This window comes from Leucoraja erinacea, chromosome 14, assembly GCF_028641065.1.
Source record: "Leucoraja erinacea ecotype New England chromosome 14, Leri_hhj_1, whole genome shotgun sequence".
Lineage (NCBI taxonomy): Eukaryota > Metazoa > Chordata > Chondrichthyes > Rajiformes > Rajidae > Leucoraja > Leucoraja erinaceus.
The window spans coordinates 25,513,669-25,536,990 of NC_073390.1; the positions used below are offsets into that span (position 1 = coordinate 25,513,669).

The 23,322-nt window shown below is 48.1% G+C and overlaps 1 protein-coding gene across 8 annotated transcripts in view; it reads right to left on the bottom strand.

The window, feature by feature from the left end:
• The window catches only part of lpp (LIM domain containing preferred translocation partner in lipoma), a 159,828-nt gene that overhangs the window by 37,246 nt on the left and 99,260 nt on the right, over window positions 1-23,322 (bottom strand). For all 8 annotated transcript variants that reach the window (XM_055645881.1, XM_055645886.1, XM_055645883.1 and 5 more), the window contains 2 exons: window positions 8,292-8,410; window positions 1,701-1,811 (listed from right to left, as the gene is read on the bottom strand). In XM_055645881.1, coding sequence (XP_055501856.1) covers window positions 1,701-1,811; window positions 8,292-8,410 — 230 coding nt within the window. The remainder of the gene's footprint in view (window positions 1-1,700; window positions 1,812-8,291; window positions 8,411-23,322) is intronic.

The following is a 23,322-nucleotide window of genomic DNA, read 5'->3' on the forward strand; positions in this document are numbered from 1 at the left end:
CAGTTGATCCTGGCGGAGTATGCAGCCGAGAAAACCTGCTGGACGGTGTTGGTTTTGTTTTGTTTGTTTGTTTGTTTGTTTCATTTCCTTTTTTTTCTATTTTCTTTCTCCCTCTCATTTTTTATATACTTCTGTCAGTATATATAATTTTACACAGTTCCTTCGGATCCTCCCTTGAGGAGGGGATGCTTCGTGCTCTGAAGAGCACACAACACAGCCCACAGTGAACCAGGCAGGACGAGTACACTGTGGTACACTCACACCCTTCACTGTCACACTAATACCAGCATTAATAATAATAATAATACATTTTATTTATGGGCACCTTTCAAAAGTCTCAAGGACACCTTACAGAATTTAACAAGAGTAAAAAACATAATCGGAGTAAAATAAATAATAAAGACATCACCAATGCACAAATTAAAGACAGAATTTGATCCAAAGACAAAAAAAGACATTGATACACTCACACTCACATCTATCGCTGCCACACTCTGATGCAAATCAGATGTCAAGGCCGCGGATGCCAACAGGATTAACAACCTCATCATTCCTGGTCCGAGAACACTAACGCAATTATCAAAAAAGCTCATCAGCGCCTCTACTTCCTGAGAAGATTACGGAGAGTCGGATTGTCAAGTAAGACTCTCTCTAACTTCAACAGGTGCACAGTCGAGAGCATACTGACCGATTGCATCGTGGCTTGGTTCGGCAATTTGAGCGCCCTGGAGAGGAAAAGACTACAAAAGGTAGTAAACACTGCCCAGTCCATCATCGGCTCTGACCTTCCCTCCATCGAGAGGATTTATCGCAGTCGCTGCCTCAAAAAGGCTGGCAGTATCATCAAAGACCCACACCATCCTGGCCACGCACTCTTCTCCCTGCTACCTTCAGGTAAAAGGTACAGGAGCCTGAAGACTGCAACAACCAGGTTCAGGAATAGCTGCTTCCCCACAGCCATCAGGCTATTAAACCCGGCTCGGACAAAACTCTGATTATTAATAACCACTTTCTGTTATTTGCACTTTACCAGTTTATTTATTCATGTGTGTATATATTTATATCATGGTATATGGACATATTTATCTGTTTTGTAGTAAATGCCTACTATTTTCTGTGTGCTTAAGCAAAGCAAGAATTTCATTGTCCTATACAGGGACACATGACAATAAACTCACTTGAACTTGAAGGCTGGCTCTGTCCTGGGGGCTGAGTTGGATTCATGGGAGGTGGTCTTGGAGGGGAGGATGCTCCTCAAACTGTGGAGCATCTTGAACAATACAGCTCCCCTGCCTCCGTGACACACTGGTCAACCTGAGGAGTGCCTTCAGCAACAGACTGGTTCCACCAAGATGCAGTACACAGCGCCAAGGGAGATCCTTCTTCACTGTGGCTATCAAACAGTACAACTCCTCCCCCTTCTGTCGTGGGGTAGACTGACTCCCCACCCCCCTTCTCCCCAATCTTTGCACATCCCCAATCCTTTCCACTCATCACTTTAATTTCATGTTTCATGTATGTTGTGTTTTATAACAGTTGGCAGATCAATTTCTCTCCTGGGATGAATAAAGTTCAATCCTACTGTATCATATATTTGACACAATCACACCCATCACTGTTGCATTCTGATGCCACCATTTTGTGGTAGACTCACACCCATCACTGCACCGCTCTGATGTCAATGTTTGTGGCACACTCACCTGCCGAGGCCGGTAGGGGGAACTGCTCTCGAGATCGGCCAAGATGCTGGTCAGGGAGTCTATCTCGGCGTCCAGACTCGAGCGCCTCTCCTCCAGGCTCTTCCTCCCTGTCTGAGAGACCATGCAGAGGTGAGCAGTCAGCAAGTGATCTTTAAACATTCACAACCCCCACCTCTGTGTGGAACACTTACATAGAGGCTGTTCAGCCCCTCCAGTGTGCTGCTACATCGTATTTAATAGAATCATAGATTCAGACGGCAAAGTAAGGTGCCCAGCTCACCCATGCCAACCTTGATGCCAATCCCACTGATCCCATTAGACACATACTCTCTACCCCATTCCTAAGTACCTGTCCAAATGCCTTTTAAATGGTGTATCTGCCTTCACCATTCTCGAGCAGCTTGTCCCATGGTCCCACCACATTCTGGGTGCAAAATCTACCATTCAGATCTCCATTAAATTTCTCTCCTCTCTTAAACCTATGCTCTCTAGGTCTGGTCGCAACTGCCCAGGGCGAAAGACTTTGACTATGTATCCTATCTATGCTCTCATAATCTTATGAACCTTGATTTGGTCACCCCTCAGTCTCCTACGCTCCAGCGAGAAAAAAACACAGTCTATCTCACCTCTCAACTACTGCCTAATCCTGGCACCATCCTGGTGAATCCTTTCTGCACTCTCTCTATTGATACCATATCCTTGCTGTACTGTGGTGCGCAGGAGCATACACACTATTTCAAGTGTGGTCAACAATATGATGTCCCAACTCTCGTACTCAATTCCCTGGATTTGAAGAAAGCAAGCATAACGTAGGACAGACACAAAATGCTGGAGTAACTCTGTGGGCCAGGCAGCATCTCTGGGAGTGTCCAGTGCCAGCTCCTGAGACCGTTTCAGCCATCACCATAGCCCAGTTCCAATTGAATGTTGACAGATGCTGCTAGAACTGCTGAGTTTGAAGGGTCCCAAACCAAAACGTCGCCTATCATTTTTTCTCCAGAGGTGCTGCCTGACCCACTGAGTTACTCCAGAATTTTGTGCCTATCTTGAGTACCTCCAGCAGATTGTTTGTTGCCCTTCGATGATGTACTAGTTTGATGAGGGAATTGCAGCTGGCACATTGTACCTGGTCCGAATGTCTGTGGACAAGTTGCCACACAACATTGACTGCTGTGGAATCGGGGCCCGCTCTGAGCATGCACATACATTTGTGAAGCAAGAGGGAACACAGATTGGACACGTACGATGGAGTTCCAGATAAATGGAAGGGAAATGTGCAGCTTATTTGTTGATGCACAGCAGCAGAGCCACTACTTCCCTCAACGTTATAGCAGTGATTTAGACATGAACCTACAGGACACAAATTACAAATGTGCAGATATTTCAAGCTTGGATGCTGGATGAATTATTGGGAGGATTACAATGTAGACAGGCTGGAGGAGGCAGCTGAAATCTAAAGCTGCAGAATGTCAACTGTTAGGCTTCTCTTGGAAGACTGAAGAGAGGCAGCATCAACGTAGCACACTGTGTAAAGTGACTATATAATTGAAAGGGGCAGGGCAGGTGGGTCTGTGTCCAGTGTAGAGTCCATGCAGAGTGGCGAGGCAGTCAGAGAATGGTGAAAACACACACACATACATACATCGAGGCACAGAGTCCAAAGAGCAAGGATGACATATGAACCTTTACAAAACAACGTGTGGCCACAACTGGCGTCTTGTGTCCAGGTGTTGACGCCACAGTTCATAAGTCACAGGAGTGGAATTAGGTCATTCGGCCCATCAAGTTTACTTCACTATTCAATCATGGCTGATCTATCTTTCCCTCTCAACCCCATTCTCCTGCCTGCTCCCCATAAACCCTGACACTTGTACTACTCAAGAGCCTGTCAATCTCCACCTTAAAAATATCCATTAACTTGACCTCCAATGTCATCCGTGGCAATGAATTCCACAGATTCACCACCCACTGATTAAGGAAATTCTTTCTCATCTCCTTTCTAAAGGTACATGCTTTTATTCTGATGCTGTGCGGGGGTGGGGGATGGGCAGCACAAGTAGTAACTATAACTGGACTCCCACGGGCAGCTTGGGCTCCCTGAGGCCAAGCCCACTCTTCGGCCATAACAGCACACTCTGTGCCTCCTCGGGAATTTTTATTCAGGTCAGGTGAGGCACTTTTAATGAAAGAGGACAGCAGTCTGCAGCTGGAACACAGTCAAAAATAATCTCTCCGTGTGCAGACGAGGGAAGTGAAGGGGCAGCAGGCAAGCTTAAGCTGCCGTCCGACGGCCAAGGAAAGCGGCAGTCAGGCAGGGTCAGCGCTTCTGTTGAAGGCAGAGGATGAGCTTCCTGAATCAGACACAGATCATGCTCTCCTGCATCAGGCACAGATAGCCCTGATCCCTCCACCCCTGATCTCTGTCCCCTGATCCCTCCAGCCTCGATCTCACCAACCTACACGTCAACGGCCCTGGCCCCACTCCCCATGATCTCCAAACCCTAATCTTACCACCCCTGATCACACCAGCCCTGATTTCTCTACCACTGATCTCACCCCCTGTGATTTCACCAGTCCTGATCGCACTAGCTCTGATCCCACCAACCCTGATCCCACCTCCCCTGATTTCAACACCCCTGATAACACCACCACTAGCTTCCATGCCCTACCCTGAATACACCGACTCCTAATCTCCCTTTCTCACACCCATAACCTCAGTGTTACTGGTCCTGACATCACTGCCACCAGCCACCAACAATATCACCACTGCCCCCTTCACTCTACTCACACCTCCTGACCTCACTGCCAGCCACCACTAACCTCAGCATCACCGAGCCCTAACCTTACGCCACCATTACTGACTAACGCAAGACTAGCGTAACCCTACGCCTCTAATGCCTAGTTCTCCATCACTCTCTCCTCCCCTGGGTGAGGTGCTGGGTGAGCAGCTGGCACAGACCCAGACCCACTGATATTAAACAGTATGCTGCCGTGTCTAGCGGTAGAATGGTGGAGCACACAGGCAATCACAGCGACACACCCCTCAGTATCATCCCTGCACTTTACCCATCGCACCAGCGGGCCGGCTGTAATGAAGCCGGCAGAGCGAGTAATATACTTTGAACTGCTACTCCGTATCAGGCCGCGTTTTAAGTAACAGCCGCTTTGTTGATTGAGATGCTTATCTCTGTGCAGCTGTTGTTTGAGCAAGTGGAGCTGTTACCTTGTGTAACTCACCGTGTGTGGGAGCGGGCATTTCCTCAGGATGGACGGCTCAGTCAATCACTGGCGTGTCTTGGCCTCAGTACCCTGGGTACCAGGCTCCTGTACCACACACACCTGGCAGGGAGTGGGCAAACATTGGGCCCCTTTTCATTGACGCCCATCCACCCTCACTCTTCCACATCTGCCCTGCCTGTCTACACGCATGCACGGTGAAAGTCAGGATACTGAGGTCAGTGTGACTGAAAGGTGGGGGAAGGTCGATGGAAGGATTCACTGACGGGTTATAATTACCACCAGTGTCCACAAGCCCAAAGCTAAATGTCCCCAATGTTCCCCAATCCTCCCAGTGCAACGGACAGTGAGACCGATGGGAGAAAACACAGGGGCAGAGGCTCCCTCACCGGAGCCTCGCCAACACCTTCCCAAGGACGTGCTGGGAATGTCCCTGTACTGGCAGAGGGACGACTCGGGGAGTGGAGGTTCACTGTGCACCGTGACTGCTAGGCCAGGAACGGAGCCTACTCCATCTTTAAGTCGAAGATAGACACAAAATGCTGGAGTAACTCAGCGGGACAGGCAGCATCTCTGGAGAGAATGAATGGGTGACGTTTCGGGTCGAGGCCCTTCTTCAGACCCATCCTAAAGTCATGGTGGTGCCATGTTGTGGGGGAGGAGCACAGAGCAATGCTAACCTTTCTACCCAATGCCCTGACCAATGAAGGCAAGCATGCCGATGCCATCCTTACCACCCTATCTACTTGTGCTGCTACTGGCGGTAAACCCATCATTAAATTACGGACCCATGGTGTTTATCCTCCAACTGCACTGAGAATTCCATCACTCTCCAAGGTGGACACTCTCCCCTTCGAATATTTAGCCACAAGATCTGTGATTAATCTTTCTTCATTACATGACCAAATCTAAAACTGTCTATTCCCGGGAGCTGCTGTAAAGAGCGATCCCAGCCACATTCCACAGAGCCAACTTCCACCGTACCCTTGCCAGGCTGGGTCATTCAATCAACAGGTAGATGAAAGTCTCCCACGTGAATTTGCAGTTCCCTGCATACGTGAGCTGTGTAACGTCAGACGTGATATTTCCCCCATTTATGTTCCGACCTGTGGGGAGGCCACATTTTGGGGGCCTACACAGCTCTCCCACCCCTGTCTTCCTTCCTCGGCCATTCATGATTCAACCCAGGTCCATTCCACAGCACTATCCACTGCCTTCACATCCATCCAGCACTGCGCTGGCAGCTTCCCACCTCCTCTCCCCAGCAGCCTGTTCTTGGTTACAACCAGGAAGACCACAGGGGGTGAGGAGAGAGTGAGATTAAATGGGTGGGAGTGAAACTGTAGCAACGTTTAACGTCAATCTTACTCCTCCATTAAGGACAACGTTGATTAAGTTATTCCACAACTGAGTTGACTGGAGAGTAGCGGGTGGAATTCAATGCAAAGAAGTGTGAAATAATGCAGGGGGATGCAGCAGGATAAGAGAACACATATTAAATGACTGGATGGTTAAAAAAAGTGTGAAGCAACCAAGGATCAGAGTGTGTGTTCACAAATCCCTGAAATAGAGCAGATGGTTATGAAAGAATTTGAGATACTTGCCTTTTTTGGCCAAGCAATGGGGCAGGAGTGTATGCATTAAACAGTTTCAGAGCACTGTGTACAATTCTGGTCACCACACAGGAAGGATGTGATAGAACTGGAGAGGGTGCAGAGATTTATTGGGGCTGTTTACTTTGGGACAGAAAGATTGAAGAGAAGAATGGCTACCTCAGAGGAGGTGGTGGTTCAGGTACAGGGGCATCGGAGGCGTACAAGATGGACGACGAGAGGCATATGTAGGACGACAGAGCCTCAAATAACTGCTGGGTTGTAGACACTTGCGGGAACCCGGCTGATTACAAAAGAATGAGAGGGGAAGTGAAAAAGTTAAAATAAGAGACAAATAGAACAAATCAGATGCCAACATAAGTGAGAATCTGAGATGTTGTTTGGGCACATAAATAGTAAAAGCATGGGAGGTGGAGGTCAGAAATGGGCCCCGCTCCCACTGCGGTCAGGAACATGAAACAACTCGGCCTCTGTCTTCACCGGGCAAGAGGGTGCTTCCCATTACCAATGGAGGAGATGATGTTGGGACACGTGGGAACACGGGAGATGTACAGTTGGGAAAGGGGGGTGGGGGGGGGGGGGAGGGAATACTACAGTTGGGGGATGGGGGGGGGTATTACAGTTGGGGTCGGGGGGGGGTTACATTTGGGGTGGGGGAGTACAGTTGATATGGGGAACTACAGTCAAATAGAAAGACTAAGTCAGTGCAGTTAGTAGAGCAGATGTTTCTTTCCTCCACAGATGCTGCCTGACCTGCTGAATTCCTCCAGCACTTCTTTCTCGGGATTCCAGCTGTTGCAGTGTTTAGTGTCGGCAGTAGTTTCACAGTCACCACCATCCAGACAGGGTGTTTATTCCAGAATGTTTTTATTTCACTAGGTGCTCACATTCTCTTCTTCTTCTTCTTGCGTATGGCGTGCACAGCCTAAAGTTGTAAGACAACTTGTTCTGTTTGATCTTCTGTTTGTGCACGCCAGGTTGATTGCATTCGTCGAAACAGGGTGGACCACATGAAGGTTGCAATCTCCCACCCCACTCACATCCTCCAGCCGCCAGGATGGAATTTTAACCTATCACAAGTCACTGGTGGGGAACCGTGATTCAGTCAAACGCGGCAAGGTGGGACACGTATAGATGGGGCATCTTGCTTGGCATGGACTTTGGGCCGAAGGGCCTGTTTCTGTGCTGTGGACCCTATGATTCGATGCTGCCAAGTAAGCTGATGCTGCTGCTGCTGGATATCCTGGCTGATTTAGGGGTGTATGAACAGTCAGGCTCTCAAATACGCCCCTCTGTTCAACCAAATATTGCTCATCTGTGACCCAACTCAGGTTAACGATTCATGCATCATACAGCACAGAAACAGGCCCTTCGGCCCACGAATGCTGTATGACTCCATGGAGTTCCCCACTCTGGCAACATGTGTTTATAGCTTTCATGATAAAAATCTCTTGAATCTCATGTTTAAAAACTGTCTGTTGGTCATGGAAGAGTTCTCTAACTCCCCCACACTCTCTGTTGATGTTCTAACTTCACCCGGTATCTGCCACCTATTCCCCTATTCCCACTTGCCGTCCTACTCCCCCACCAATTCAACACCCCCTCTAGTCCCCCTGAACTCTGCCCTCATACCCCACCACCAATTCCACCTGCCCCCAGACTACCCCAGCAATTCCTCCACCTGCTCCAGACTCTCCCACCATTCTACCTGTCCCTCCCACATCACCTGTCATGTGCTCACCTGCACATCAGATGAAGCACCTGGTCCATGGCGATCCAAGGGCAGGTTTGGCGGAGGAGGGAACTCCGCTAGGACCTGGTTCAATCCTTCGACACTTGGAGGAGGTGCAGGGAATTCACCTGCAAGCAAACAACGAGATTCAAACGTCAGTAACCTCCTCACAGCCAGAGCTGGTCAGCCAGCACGTCCCCTGCCATGGGCTGGTTCCCTGCACACCTCTGTCAGTGAGCTCAGGCACAGGCGTGGGTCTATTCTGTAGATACAAGCAACGGCAGATGCTGGTTTACACAAAAAGAGTTTCTCCAGTATTTTAGTTTACCTTCAATTGTCCAGCATCTGCAGTTCCTTCTTAAACAAAAGTGTCTGGAGTTACTCAGTGGGTCAGGCAGCATCTCTGGAGAACATGGATAGTGACATTTCGACCCCTTCAGAATGACGAAGGGTCCCAACTCAAAACATGTGTATCCATGTTCTTCCAAGATGCTGCCTGACCCGCTGAGTTATTCCTGCACTTAGCAGCTGTTGTTCTGTCCCGCTCCATGCCCTCACTTTTTTTTTCCTTCCAGGGACTTTATTCAATAATTGCATATGACAGTGTACCAGAAGGTACAAAAACGTTCAATACTCACATTGCATCAGGCAATCATTATAATACAATAACGGCATCTTTATCTACAATGCACCCGACCCCCCGCGGCGACAGTGTTCACGGAAGGTTTCTAGAGTCCCAGTGGACAATGCGTGTTCCCCCTCCAGGGACACGCGAGCATGGACATAGGCCCGGAAGAGGGACAGGCAGTCAACTCTGGTGTGACCATCGACTACCTGCTGCCTGGACCAGCGAATGGCCATCTTGGCCAGGCCCAGGAGCAGACCGACAGGGAGACCCAACCCTCCTGATCGACCCTCCCCCTCCCTGCCTTGTGCCCAAATACCTGAATCGTTGGACTAAAATGCAATGAAAACTTGAGGAGCAGCCCCTGCAGATATTCGTACAGAGGCTGCAACCTTTCACACTCCATGTACACGTGGAACACAGTCTCTTCCTCGCCACAGAAGTTACAGGCGGTTTCCATGCCCTCACTGCATTCGTGTCTCCTCACCCCAAGTATGCACACACTCTGGGCTCTGTGTAGTCGCTCTGGGATAGACACGGCCTGTGCCTTGGGAACGTATGGATCATGAGTTCACCCCGTGTGTGTGCGCTATTGTTTAACAAGATCGCATCTGATTTGACTGTAATCAAAACTCCACATTCTTGTTCTCCCCCAGTAACATCTCACCCCGTGGTTTATCAAAAAGTATCTACCTTCAAAATATTCCCACTGTTCTTTGCGGAAGAGTGTCCAAAGTCTCAGCACAGTACAAGCATGGAGAAGGAAGAAACAGCTGTGTCTCTGCGCAGTAGAGGCAGATCAGAGGGAAGCAGAGATCAGAGCTCGGGCCCCAGCTATTCACATACACGGCTAGTGGAGTGCCTCAGGGGAGGGGACACCTGCTATTGGAAAGATGCCGCTAGGCTGGAAAGGGTGCAGATAACATTCACAAATATACTGCCAGGACCCGTGGGCCTGAGCTACAGGGAGAGGTCAGGGAGGATAGGAGCCAGGAGGTAGAGGGGTGATCTTACAGAGGTGTATAAATCATGAGGGGAATAGATAGGGTGAATGTACAGAATCATTTGCTCAGTAGGGGAATCAAGAACCAGGGTACATAGGTTTAAGGTGAGAGGGGAAAGATTTAATAGGAACCGGAGGGGTTGCTTTTTCACAAAGAGGGTGGTGGGTGTATGGAATGAGGTAGTTGAAGCAGGTACTATAACAACATTTAATAGACACAAGAAAAATTATATGGATAGGAAAGATTTAGAGGGATATGGGACAAATCTGGGCAAATGGGATTAGCACAGATGATCATCTTGGTCGGCATGGAAGAGTTGGGTCGCAGGGCTTGTGTCAGTGCTGTGTGGCTGCCCCTCCTCTACCAGCCTCTCGCTGTACACTCGTCACTCACTAACCACCCGGTAGTTCGTACTGGTCTCTCTGCCGCCTCTCACCTTCCCTCTCTTGCTCAGGCTATCTCACTGTGAAGGCGGATGCAAGCGTGTGCTTGGTCGGCCATTCCTTGGGTCCTCCAGACAAAGTCCTCCTCTTTTCACTGCAAGGACCTACATCATCTTTCACTAATCTTTTGATCTTCACTTATTCAGAGAAGCTTTTGTGGACAATGTTCATGCTCCCTGCTCCCACTTTCGTACTTGCCTCCTGCTAATTAATCCATTGGACCTCCTTCACCAAACTGTTCCTAATCTGTAGATTGGCTACAGTTCATACATCTGCTCCTTGGATCCAGCACTGTTCACATATTCTCCTTTCAGTCACCATTTCCTGTTTTATTTTTATCCCAGATAGGAATGACCAATTAAAGTCAAAGTGCTGGAGTTCAAAGTCCAGGAGGGTTCTCCACACCTGCCTGACACGCTGAGTGACTCCAGCACTTTGTGTCTTTTTTGTTTGTAAACCAGCATCTGCAGTTCATTGTGTCCACGGGAATGACCAAGTGAACCATGTAAACGTTCCCATCCACCTGGGCTGGTTCTCAGATGACCCAACCCGCTTCTCACACCACCGGAGTTTGGACTCGTGACCTCAGTCTCTGTATCACGTGCGGCACTCTACATCTTCCCCAGGAATCCACCAGGTTGTGCCCACCGCTCCCCATGGGCCTTGCGCAAGATTGCTCATTCATTCTTCGTCGTCTCCTTCCTGGATCATTTATGTGCCTGTGTGTATGCATGTCTCTTATTGACGTTTGCCTGTACCTTCTGCTGTTCCCGCTCTTGAATTTATTCCAAAATATTCCCCGACACATTTATTTTCCGAGATAGAAATGTTCAGGCAGAGTCCAACACCAAGTTACTGTGCTTCACTGCTTGAAGACTGAAGGCCCTCTGATTCATTCTCTACCCAATTAATTCTGACATCTCCCCTGGATCCATGCCCTTTGTTATGTTAGATGTCTTGAAACCAATTTCCCCACTAGAAGAACAGCAAGTTCTCTCCGAGTTATTCAAACAATGTTAGTGTCTGTGCCCTGGAAAGATCAACGGTTATTTCCTGCTAACCCATCAATGTCCTCTGAAAGTACAGAGGCCAGAACGGGATGTACTCTTCCATGGCTTGGCTTGAATGAAGCATTGGATTATGTTAGACACCGCATCCATTAAACATGGTGACCTGCTGGCCATTCCATGCCACACATCGTTAGACAGTGTCTGACGGGGGATTGCTACCCATGGAAGCCCGACTCGCCCATCAGTGCCCGTCCACAGCCCAGCCCTCTGACCCATACCGATGCCAGTCAACGACCATCTCCATACTGCCAAACCTCCCGTCCTAACACTGCCAGACCCCCCCGTCTCTCTCTGCCAAACCCCCCCTCCACACTCCAGACCCCCCATCTCCACATTTTAGACCCTCGTCTCCACACTGCCAGATCCCCTCCCCCGCCCGTCTCCACATTGCCAGAACCCCCCCGTCTCCACACTCCAGACCCCCCCCCCCCCCGTCTCCACTGCGAACCTCCGTCTCCACACTGCCAGACCATCTCCACACTGATAAACCGTCTCCACATTGCCAGAGCCCCCCTTCTCCACACTGCCAGACACCCATTTCCACATTCCAGATACCCCATCTCCATTCTGCCAGATCCCTGTCCCCGTCTCCACACTGCCAAACTCCCGTCTCCCTCTGCCAGACGCGTCTGCACACTGCCATGCCCGTCTCTACATTGACAGCATGCTGCCCCCGGCACTGAGGCTGCTGCTGGGTCTAGCGGTGCAAGCTACAGGCAGTGCCGTCCAATGCAAGCCCTCAAGGGACACACATGTGCAGCACCCTCAGCCCCAGCAAAGAGGCCGGGTCTTAGCCTGGGATCAGAGCTGGATCAGTACTGGACCCACTACAGCACACCACGAGGTAAGGGATAGGGACCACGTGCAGGCAGATGTTAGAGCCAGCATAGACATAGTGGGCTAAAGGGTCTGTTTCTATATGCACTGTTCTATGTTTGATGTACTATCTCCCCATAGGCTTAGATAATGTGCTAATCAAGCTGCTTAACAAACTGTCTCATTCATGTGTTCAGAATAAAACATAACTAACAAGCACTTACAAATGCATTGCTTGATTTGATGCAGAGACACGGCAATGGGTGTGGACACAGCAAGCTCCCTCACTGCTTTGGGAGATTGAGCAGATCATCTGCTTCAGTGATTTAGTGCAGGGACACATTGCCCAGGATACTGGGCAGAATGCTGTCTCAAACAACATCTGTCCTGGGGGATGGGGCACAGTGTTGCAGCGGGTAGAGCTGCTGCCACACAGCGCTGGAGACCCGAGTTCGATCCTTACCTCGGATGCAGTGTCTGTGTGGAGTTTGCACGTTCTCCCTGTGACTGCATGGGTTTCAACCGGGCGCTCCAGTTACCTCCCAGATCCTAAAGACGTGTAGGTTTGTAGGTTAATTGGCCTCTGTAAATGGGCCCTAGTGTGGAGGGAGTGGATGAGGATGTGGGATAACATGGATCTAGTGCAAATGGGTGATTGATGGTTGGTGCGGTCTCAGTGGGCCGAAGGGCCTGTTTCGATGCTGTGTTTCTTAATCAAGCTATCAAAGGAGAACGATGGGAACCATTATCTGAACAGACATGGTGAGAGTGTTGCAGTCCCTCAGTCCTGCCCTCAGCATTGCAGCTCTCCCTGCTGACTGACCTGCTGGTGTCCAACAAGAACTCCTAGACAAAGCAGAGAACTTCACAGCACTACCCGTCCTCACCCTACCATCACCTGTGAGGGAGCACCACACTGTGGGTGGGGCAGTGAAGGAGCGCTGCACTCTGTGAGGGGCATGATGGTGGGGGGGGCTTCTCTCAATCAGAAAGGTAGAGTGACAGAACAGTGTATTTTTGAATGGGCAGCACTGAGGGTGTGCCGGACTGTTGGATTAGCAGCAACTAGGGAATGCTTCAATAACAGGGGATCTGCCAAAATGGTGCAACTCTCGCTGGGAGGCAGTGTTGAGCTGTGTTTCTCTGAGGGACGGTGTTGTCGGTATCTGAGAAATAATTTTCTCTCAATTAGTCTCCACTGAGGTGGTTATTCTGGTTATTATGAAATTGTCTGCTATGGGGGCTTGCTGTGCACAGATTAGACGTCACGTTTCTCTGCTTTACCTCCGTGACTGCTTTAAAAGTACATCAACGTCTTTGGGCCGAATTCCTGAGAAGCACTGTGGAAAGCCAGGACTAAGTAACGCTATCGACGGAATGAGACTCGCTGGGAGACAGAGGGGGAGGAGGAATGTGAGTATCAAACTTGGACAAGTGCAGGATTTCATAAACGCTGGCAAAATGAAGCTCACTCCCTTCCATGCTCCTATTCTGAACTGACATGCAAATACTAAAGGGTAACAAGCAGGAGCTCGATACCAGACAACCCAGCCAAGGTATCTGTGGAATTAAATACAGACAGCTCCGTCCCTAACCAGTAGCTCCAGAAGTTAGAGAACTGGTGACCATGGAGTAGTCAGGAAAAAAGGCAGCATGATGCAAAGATCGCTTTATAGAAAACACAACATTTGGCAAGTTTGAATGCAAATCTCTGTAGGATATCTCTCTATCCAGTAAAGCAACCACTGTAGTTCACAGTGAGTTCCAATTTATGTAAAATGCTCGTAGTGTGCAGAGGAATTTCCATAAAACATCTGGCAGCATTTCCAATCTCGTGCCAGAGATTATATGAGATCATTGGGTTAAAGGGTTCATCCATGAATGAGGAGTTACCGGTCACACAGAAACTTGTCAACAAGAGTGACAGGGCTTTATCTCCAAACAGCCCGAAAACACTCATTAACACTCAGACTGAGGGAAGGGTGGGGCCAACATTACTCACAGATCATAAGCTCCCTGGCCCGGCAGCAACACGTTTAAACCTGGCACTCTGACCAGAATCTCGCCAGAGCAAATAAACAACCCCACTGCCCCATCATCTCTCCATAGCCCTAGGCCCATTATAAACCATTCCCTGTGCTTTCCCCATGACTCTATCTACCACACATAGATAACGGTAATGCAAGTGTATGGTGTGTTTGCCTTCATCGGTCGGGCCATTGAGTACAAGAGTCAGGAAACAATGATGAAGCATTGGAGTATTACGTGCAGTCTGGGTCATCCCATTGTAGGAAGGATGTGCAGCCTTTGGAAAGGGTGCAGAGGAGGTTTATCAGAATGTTGCCTGGATTAGAGGGTATTAATTGTAAAGAGAGGTTGAACAAACTTTGGACAGACAAGATTGTTTTTTCTGGAGGTCGAAGGAAGACCTGGTAGAAGTATATAAAATGTTGTGAGGTATAGATAGGATAGACAGTCAGAATCCTTTTCACAGAGTAGAAATGGCAAGTATTAGAGAGAATAACCTTAAAGTGAGAGGGGAAATGGTTAAAGGAGGCATGTGAGGCAAGTTCTTTACACAGAGGGTGGTGGGTGCCTGGAACGCTCTCTCAGGGGTAGTAGTGGAGGCAGATACGATAGTGGTGTTTAAGAGGCTTTTAGCACATGGATATGTAGGGAATGGAGGGATATTGGTCACATGCAGACAGGGAGATTAGTTTAACTTGGCAAGGACATTGTGGGCTGTAGGACCAATTCCTGTGCTGCATTGTTCTATGTTCTATCAGCCACAAGATATCCTACTGCCTTGCCCTCTCATCACAATATTCTAACAATCTCAAACTAATCCCTCTGTCTCATTTGTTCTCCGCAATTCTCTCTGAAACTCAAACGTATCCTTCACAGCACTGCATTCTGAAACAAGCCCACTACCCATGGCCCTATATCAATCTCACACTGGTGTAGGAGGTAACATGCCAGAATGGATAGAAGACTGGCTGGAAATAGACCCTAAGGGAGTACCCCTCGTTGGCAAGATTGGTGCTGGGCTCAACTTTTCACAGCTTATATAGGAACCAAAGCTGTGCTTGCTAACTTTCCAGGCAGCACAAAGATAGGTAGGAAAGTAAGTTGTGATGAAGAGAAAAGGAGGCTTCGAACGATAGACAAAGTGGGTAAAGATCTGTTAAATGTGCATAATGTGGCAATAGGCGAAACTGCTCAGTTGGGAAACAACATTTTTGAAAAGCATACCATGTAAATAGTGAGAGATTGTAGAACCTTGAGATGCAGAGGGGTCTGGGTGTCTAGCATGAATGAGCTACTAAAAAACCGGTAAACAGACAAGATTGTTTTTTTCTTCCTGCAGGTCGAAGGAAGACCTGGTAGAAGTATATAAAATGTTGTGAGGTATAGATAGGATAGGCAGTCAGAATCCTTTTCACAGAGTAGAAATGGCAAGTATTAGAGAGAATAACCTTAAAGTGAGAGGGGAAATGGTTAAAGGAGGCATGTGAGGCAAGTTCTTTACACAGAGGGTGGTGGGTGCCTGGAACGCACTCTCAGGGGTGGTAGTGGAGGCAGATACGATAGTGGTGTTTAAGAGGCTTTTAGCACATGGATATGTAGGGAATGGAGGGATATTGGTCACATGCAGACAGGGAGATTAGTTTAACTTGGCAAGGACATTGTGGGCTGTAGGACCAATTCCTGTGCTGCATTGTTCTATGTTCTATCAGCCACAAGATATCCTACTGCCTTGCCCTCTCATCACAATATTCTAACAATCTCAAACTAATCCCTCTGTCTCATTTGTTCTCCGCAATTCTCTCTGAAACTCAAACGTATCCTTCACAGCACTGCATTCTGAAACAAGCCCACTACCCATGGCCCTATATCAATCTCACACTGGTGTAGGAGGTAACATGCCAGAATGGATAGAAGACTGGCTGGAAATAGACCCTAAGGGAGTACCCCCCGTTGGCAAGATTGGTGCTGGGCTCAACTTCTCACAGCTTATATAGGAACCAAAGCTGTGCTTGCTAACTTTCCAGGCGGCACAAAGATAGGTAGGAAAGTAAGTTGTGATGAAGAGAAAAGGAGGCTTCGAACGATAGACAAAGTGGGTAAAGATCTGTTAAATGTGCATAATGTGGCAATAGGCGAAACTGCTCAGTTGGGAAACAACATTTTTGAAAAGCATACCATGTAAATAGTGAGAGATTGTAGAACCTTGAGATGCAGAGGGGTCTGGGTGTCTAGCATGAATGAGCTACTAAAACCGGTAATTAGGAAAGTGACCAGAATGTTTTTGCTTATTGCTAGGGAACGGAATTCAAAATAGGGAGGTAATGCTGCACATGCAGCATTTGGAGTACTGTGTTCAACACTGATCTCCTGATTTACGGATGTAAATGAGTTGGAAGCAGTTCAGAAGTTAACTAAACACAGTCAGACTGGAGATTATCTTATGAGGTGGTTGGACAGGCTTGAGTGTACCCGCTGGAGTTCAGCGGTGAGAGGGGCCCCGGCGGGGGGGGGGGGGGTCAGGCCAATGTGGGTGCAGGGAGGATGTTACCTTGTCGGACAGTCAAGGACGAGGAATTAAAACAGAGGAGGGCAAATGTTCTCGTGGTGGGTTATGAGGTTTTGGAATCTCTTCCTCAAAGAGCTGTGGAACCCGTGTCTTTAAATGGGGCAGAAGTGAATATTTTCTTGATGAACAAGAGATTGTAGGGTCAATGCAGGTACAGAGTGGTGTCGCCGTTGGTCTGGTCAGCCACAATGTGATCACAAAGTGGAGCGGCTGGTGGGGTCAGTGGCCTGTGCCTATCCCCTCAGCCTGTGCATCTTCAAACACTTACAGCCAGGAGAGCAGCAGGAATGACGGGGGGGCAGTGAGGCTCTCACAGAACCCGTCGGAGAGAGGAGGAGAACTTCTTCAAAGTGGTCATACTTTGAGGAGGGTTTGCATGAGATACAAGTCTGAAGAAGGTTACCGATCTGAAACATCACCTCTCTGTGCAATCCAGAGGTGCTGCCTGACCCGTTGAGTTACTCCGGTGCTATGTATCATACTTCGGGGAATGTTCAAGATGGAGCAGTAAAATGGAGACACAAGAACTGCAGATATTAGAAGCTTGAGTAAACCACAAAACGCTGGGGAAACTTAGCAGGTCAGGCAGCATCTGTGGAGGGAATGGACAGATGACGTTTTGGGTCAGGCGACATCTTCAGACCGATGAGGGTAAGTTTGCAAATGACACAAAAGTTTCGGGTGTTGTGGATAGCGAGGAATACAGCAGGATATAGTTGAGATGGAAAGTTGGCCGATGAGCTGACAGACGGAATTTAATCTCAACAGGTGTGAGATCGTGCCTTTTTGGCAGTTAAAACGCAGTTGAACATAGAGCAAGTCGTAGGGTGCTCAGTAATGTTGATAAACAGAGGGACATAGAGAGTTTGGCCCATAGTTCCCTGACAGTGGCAGCACAATGACACAGAATGGGGAAGAAGACACACAACAGGCTTGTCTTCATAGATCAGGACGCACAATGGAAGAATTGGGTGTTATGTGATTTAACAAAACACTGGTTAGACGGGAGAGCTCCCTCACTACTGGCCCTGACAGTGCACAGCTCCCTCACTACTGCCCCTCAGTGCAGAGCCTGAGGAGCATTCCTGAGGATGCAGTGTGATCCCAATGTTTATACGTTCCTCTACGTTTATACGTTGGCACCACTTTATGGTGAAGAACTGGCGAGATTGATGACGCTGTGGGTGATGATGAGTTGAGGCATGAGGAGGTTGGGACTGACCTCCCATACACTCAGCCTCCAGCACACATACTGTACCCGATGTGCAGAGTAGGCTAGATCTATTTAATATTAGCTTCTCCTTGAAAAGGGGTGTGTGTGCAGTGAAAAGTCGTCAGATGCTAGGCAGCCAGGTGTCGAGGCAAGAAGGCTTGCCTCGAGTTAATTGTTGTTAATTATTACTTTGTGACTGCAGGCATTACTGCTGCACTCCACCTGCCTCGATGCTGCAAGATGGGTCCTTCCCTCCGTGTCCCCCTGAGGCCGGGCAGAGCAGCGGCAATACCGGGGGCAGCATGGTGGACACGAGGGGTAGCTCAGTGTAGAGATCCCTCACTACTGCCCCTCTGTAGTGCAGAGCTCCCTCACTACTGCCCCTCCTGTGTCCCTGCTCACCTCTGCACCCTGAGGCCTGGGGCAGTTCAGCAGCGATCATTGGCAGCATGGCGGACACGAGGGGCAGCTTAGAGCAGAGCTCGCTCACCACTGCCCCTCTGATAGTGCAGACCTGCCTTCCTGCTGCCATTATAACCAGTCAGCACCCAGCCACTTGTCCCACTCTGTCCTGTGCACCCACAGTGCTGGCAGCATGGTACCCTGGTGGCACTGCCTGCTGAGGATGGCATCAGTCTGTTCACTCCTGATTTACAGACCTGCCACCTACTGCCCACAGCATAGAGTTTGTTCCGTACAGTTCCCCTACATCACTGCCGCTCCTCACCACTACCCTGCCAACACCCCAAGTACTACTCCTGCATTTGTATTAGCCCTCAATGCTGACAGTGCAACATCCTTCAGCACTGCCCCTCTGACTGTGAGGTGCTCATCATACAGAATCACTAAGACATGGACCAGTCCGCTATAGCCCCTGTGAGTGCAGAAACAGTACAGGACAGTCCTCTGTAGTGCAGAAGGCTTCTCTGCCCTATCTGCAGTACAGTCCCCTGACAGTACAGAGACCCCCCTCTGCCCTGCCTACTGTACATTACAGTCCTTTGAAGTACAGAGGCCTCCTCCACTCTGTCTCTCTGTGTCAGCCCCTCTCCTAAACGGAGCATCTGGTTTCGAGCAAGGGCTCAATGACAGAAGATTGAGGGGGAACTTATAGAAACTTACAAAATTCTTAAGGGGTTGGACAGGCTAGATGCAGGAAGATTATTCCCGATGTTGGGGAAGTCCAGAACAAGAGGTCACAGTTTAAGGATAAAAGGGAAGTCTTTTAGGACCGAGATGAGAAAATCATTTTTTACACAGAGAGTGGTGAATCTGTGGAATTCTCTGCCACAGAAGGTAGTTGAGGCCAGTTCATTGGCTATATTTAAGAGGGAGCTAGATGTGGCCCTTGTGGCTAAAGGGATCAGAGGGTATGGAGAGAAGGCAGGTATGGGATACTGAGTTGGATGATCAGCCATGATCATATCGAATGGCGGTGCAGACTCGAAGGGCCAAACGGCCTACTCCTGCACCTATTTCCTATGTTTCTATGACAGAACTTTAAACCAAAGCTTTCAACTCAGAAGTGAACCAGTGTCTCTGGGAGCTGGCCGTCGCGTGTACTGTGCTGAGTGCAAGATTAAGTTTAATGAATAATATATTTGATTAAAACAGAAACACTGCAAGGTTTGCAGCATAAACATTATTTTTTGGACTGTTCCCAGCACAGTTACTAGAACCCTGACTCAGGCTCAAATAGGGAGCAGATTAGAGACACATGGAGAAATTCCTTATGGGAAGTATGGAGGTTATTAAACCAAATAAGGAGGATTCTGAGACGTAGGAAATTGTGAAATTTATTGTTGTTTTGAGCTGATTTGACAGTGTTTTGATGTCATGCTTTTTAAACAGCACGTACAGAGCAGTTCTGCACTGAGATGAAGCAGCGTGGTGGGTCAGGGATGTGCTGGCCCTCTGATTGAGCCCACCTCAGTACCACATCTATAGGCACAGTATGGTCAACAGCTGCAAATCAAATGGCTGCTTCAATCCGTTTGCTCTAAAATAACACCAACATGTACTTTGCTCTCATCAAGATCAGCAAGAGAACACTTTCCATTGCAATTTCAGCATCAAACCCACTCAGGGCATGAGTAACACACATAGTGCTGGAGAAACTCAGCGGGTCAGTCAGCATCTGTGGTGAGATGGACAATCCACATTTCAGGTCGGGACCCTTGTTCAGACATGGTATGTACAGAGATTAGTGCAGAGTTAAGCTCCCTCTACATTCTCTTATCACACACTTCCATGACCACATCCATCCATTAGACATGGGGTAAAGCCTCATCTCCATAATCTCAATTCAATAATCCTTAAACAAGATTAAAATGTCTCTTTCATCTCTCACCATCTAACAAATAAGCCGTTTTTCTGTTTTGTACTACAGCAGAACTCACATTTTGCACATTTTGTTCTCTAACCCACACTCACGCACTCACTCTGAATTCCCAAACCCTACACTCCTCCACCCATCCTCAACTTGGAACTCTGACACTTGGATGCCTCAGCCAGACATACGGATAGTGTGAGGCGTGGGGCGGTACATTGGTCCCTGTGTACCCCCTCCTCGGTCACTGCTTGCCAACACAAGAGGATCCATGCACACCCACCCCTCACTCTCTGTCCAACAGGCAGTTTTCCACCACGTCCACTTGCTCCCACCGTGTTGACCAACCTCCTCAGACCTCATCACCCGCCTTCTGACAAACCAAATACACATCACTGGCTCCTCAATCATTCTGCAGGTGAGGACCTCAAGCAACTCCCCGAGATTCATCAAATGTATTTTGTTTCTCCTAAATCCAAGGGGTTCTGTTATTGCATCCTTCATCATAGATGCAAGGTATAAAAGGCTGTTCAATGTGGTAAATGGGATGAGTACAGATAGGTACAACGTGATGGGACCAGGGGACGGTTTCAGTGCTGCATGACTATATGTGATTCCAGCATTTTTTCCCACCATTGAACCTCTCCCTACTCCATTCTAAGAAGACGACCATCATCCCAGCGCCAAAGACAAAAAAGCAAAGCAATGTAGTGTGCCAAAATGGCGACCATCCAGTGGCTCTGACATGCACCATCATGAAGTGCTTCGAGAGACTGGCCACGTGCACATTAACTTCAGCCTTCCTAGACAGCCTTGATCCAATGCAATTCAAAATGTGACTTCCTGACCCGCTGTCCGCAATCCATGAGGATAAGCGACAAAACATCTCCCAGGATAATTCTCAGCAACAATTCCATGCAAGGCAGTGTTTTCAGTCCCCTTACTGTACTCCCACACACACAAGACAGTGCAGCCAAATACAGCTCTGACTCCTTTACACGTTTGCAGATGGCACCACCCTAGTGGGTCAGATCTTGAACAATGAGGAGACGAGGATAGGAACGAGATAGAGAGCTTAGTAACATGGTGTCAGGACAACAACCTTCTCCTCAGCAAAACGAAGGAGCTAATCGTTGTTCAGGAAGCGAAATGGAGTACACTCTGAAGTGGGGATGATCGAGAACTTCAAGTCGCTAGATGTCACTATTACCAACGATCTGCCCTGGTCGAACCACATTGACGCTACAACCTAGAAAACACGACAATGCCTCTTCTTCCTCAGAAGCCAAAGGAAATTTGGCATGTTACCAACGACTCTTGCAAGTTTCTGCAGACACACCGTGTCTGAAAGCATCCTATAAAGATGCATCACCACTTGGTCCTTGGGAAGAACCACTCATTCCCCTTCTCCCCTCTCCCACCAGGCAAAAAATGCAAAAACGTGAAAGCACGTACCACCAGATTCAGGAACAGCTTCTTCTACATAGTTATCCGATTCTTGAATGGATCTCTCATGTGCTAAGGATTTATTGCTGATCTTCTATTCCACCTAACTAGGTGGCCCCTGCTCATTTTTTGATCTTCCCCATGGCTGTAACACTATATTCTGTACTGTTTTATTTACCTGTTTGCACTACCAGTTATACTCGTTTATCATTTGATTATGTTAGTTATGCATGGGGTCATTTTACTGGATAGCATGCAAAACAATGTTTTTCATTGCATTTTGCTACACGTGACAATAATAAAGCTATACCTTGACACTACAGTGCATTCAGAAAGTATTTAGACCCCTTCACTTTTCCCACATTTTGTTATGTTACAGCCTTATTCTAAAATGGATTAAAACATTTTTTGTCATCTCATCTAGAAACATCTCAAGGATAATCAATGCAAACAGGATGAACCTAAGCTCATGTTGAGCGTCATAGCAAAGGGTCAGAATACTTATGTGAATGTGATATTTCAGTTATTTCTTTTTAATTACTTTACAAATATTTCTAAACACCTGTTTTCGCTTCTTCATTCTGGGGTATTGTGTGTAGATTGATGATTTAAAAAAAAAAAAATTTAATCCATTTTAAAATAAGGCTGTAACGTAACAAAATGTGGAAAAAGCGAAGGGGTCTGAATACTTTCTGAATGCACTATGCTAACAGATCGGTATATTCCTGTTTTCTTTATCCCTCCTCTCTTAAATAATGGACTTAATTTGCTATACTCCTGTGGGACTGCTGTGTTCTGTGTTTCACTGAAACATGGCTCACCCTGATGTAACCTGAGGGTTTTTTCCTTTTGTCGTATGGACTGTAAGGAATCCTCGGCTTTACCATCAATGTTTCGCGGTGCACTGATGTGGCGATCTTAACTCAACCTCTGACCATAACCTGTTCATAAAATGTTTACTGTTAAGGGATTCAACTCTCCCATTGTGTCAGATGTGCAGGTACTAACACAAGCCAACGCCAGGGTGCCACTGGACAAATTATATTTGGTTGTCAACTTTCTTGGACAGCGTACCCTGATGGCCTGAACAACAATCCAGTCACCAGTCAAGCTAATGTTCTTGCCAAGCCCCAGCAGCAGGTGGCCTGCCCCACACAGGGTAGTTATACCACTATTGCAGATTCTTGTTCAGATCGTGTATGCACTGAACAGATAGTGTGCTTCATCATTAAACGTGACCTTCTCCAGTTGGTGTGGAGAACAGGTGATTGGTGTATTTTGTGCCAAACCTCTGTCATCAATGTTTATTCTGACCTTGAACAACAAACAAAGTGCTGAGGGAACTGATCAGTCTGAGGAAGGGTCCCGCTCAGTTCCTCCAGCATTTTGTTTTTATCTCGGTTCCACTCTGCAATCACTTGTGCCTTTATTCGACCCTACTTCCTCTGGCGTGAGGGGAGTGAAGGCACATGTCTCTGCCACATCCACTGGACCTTGTAA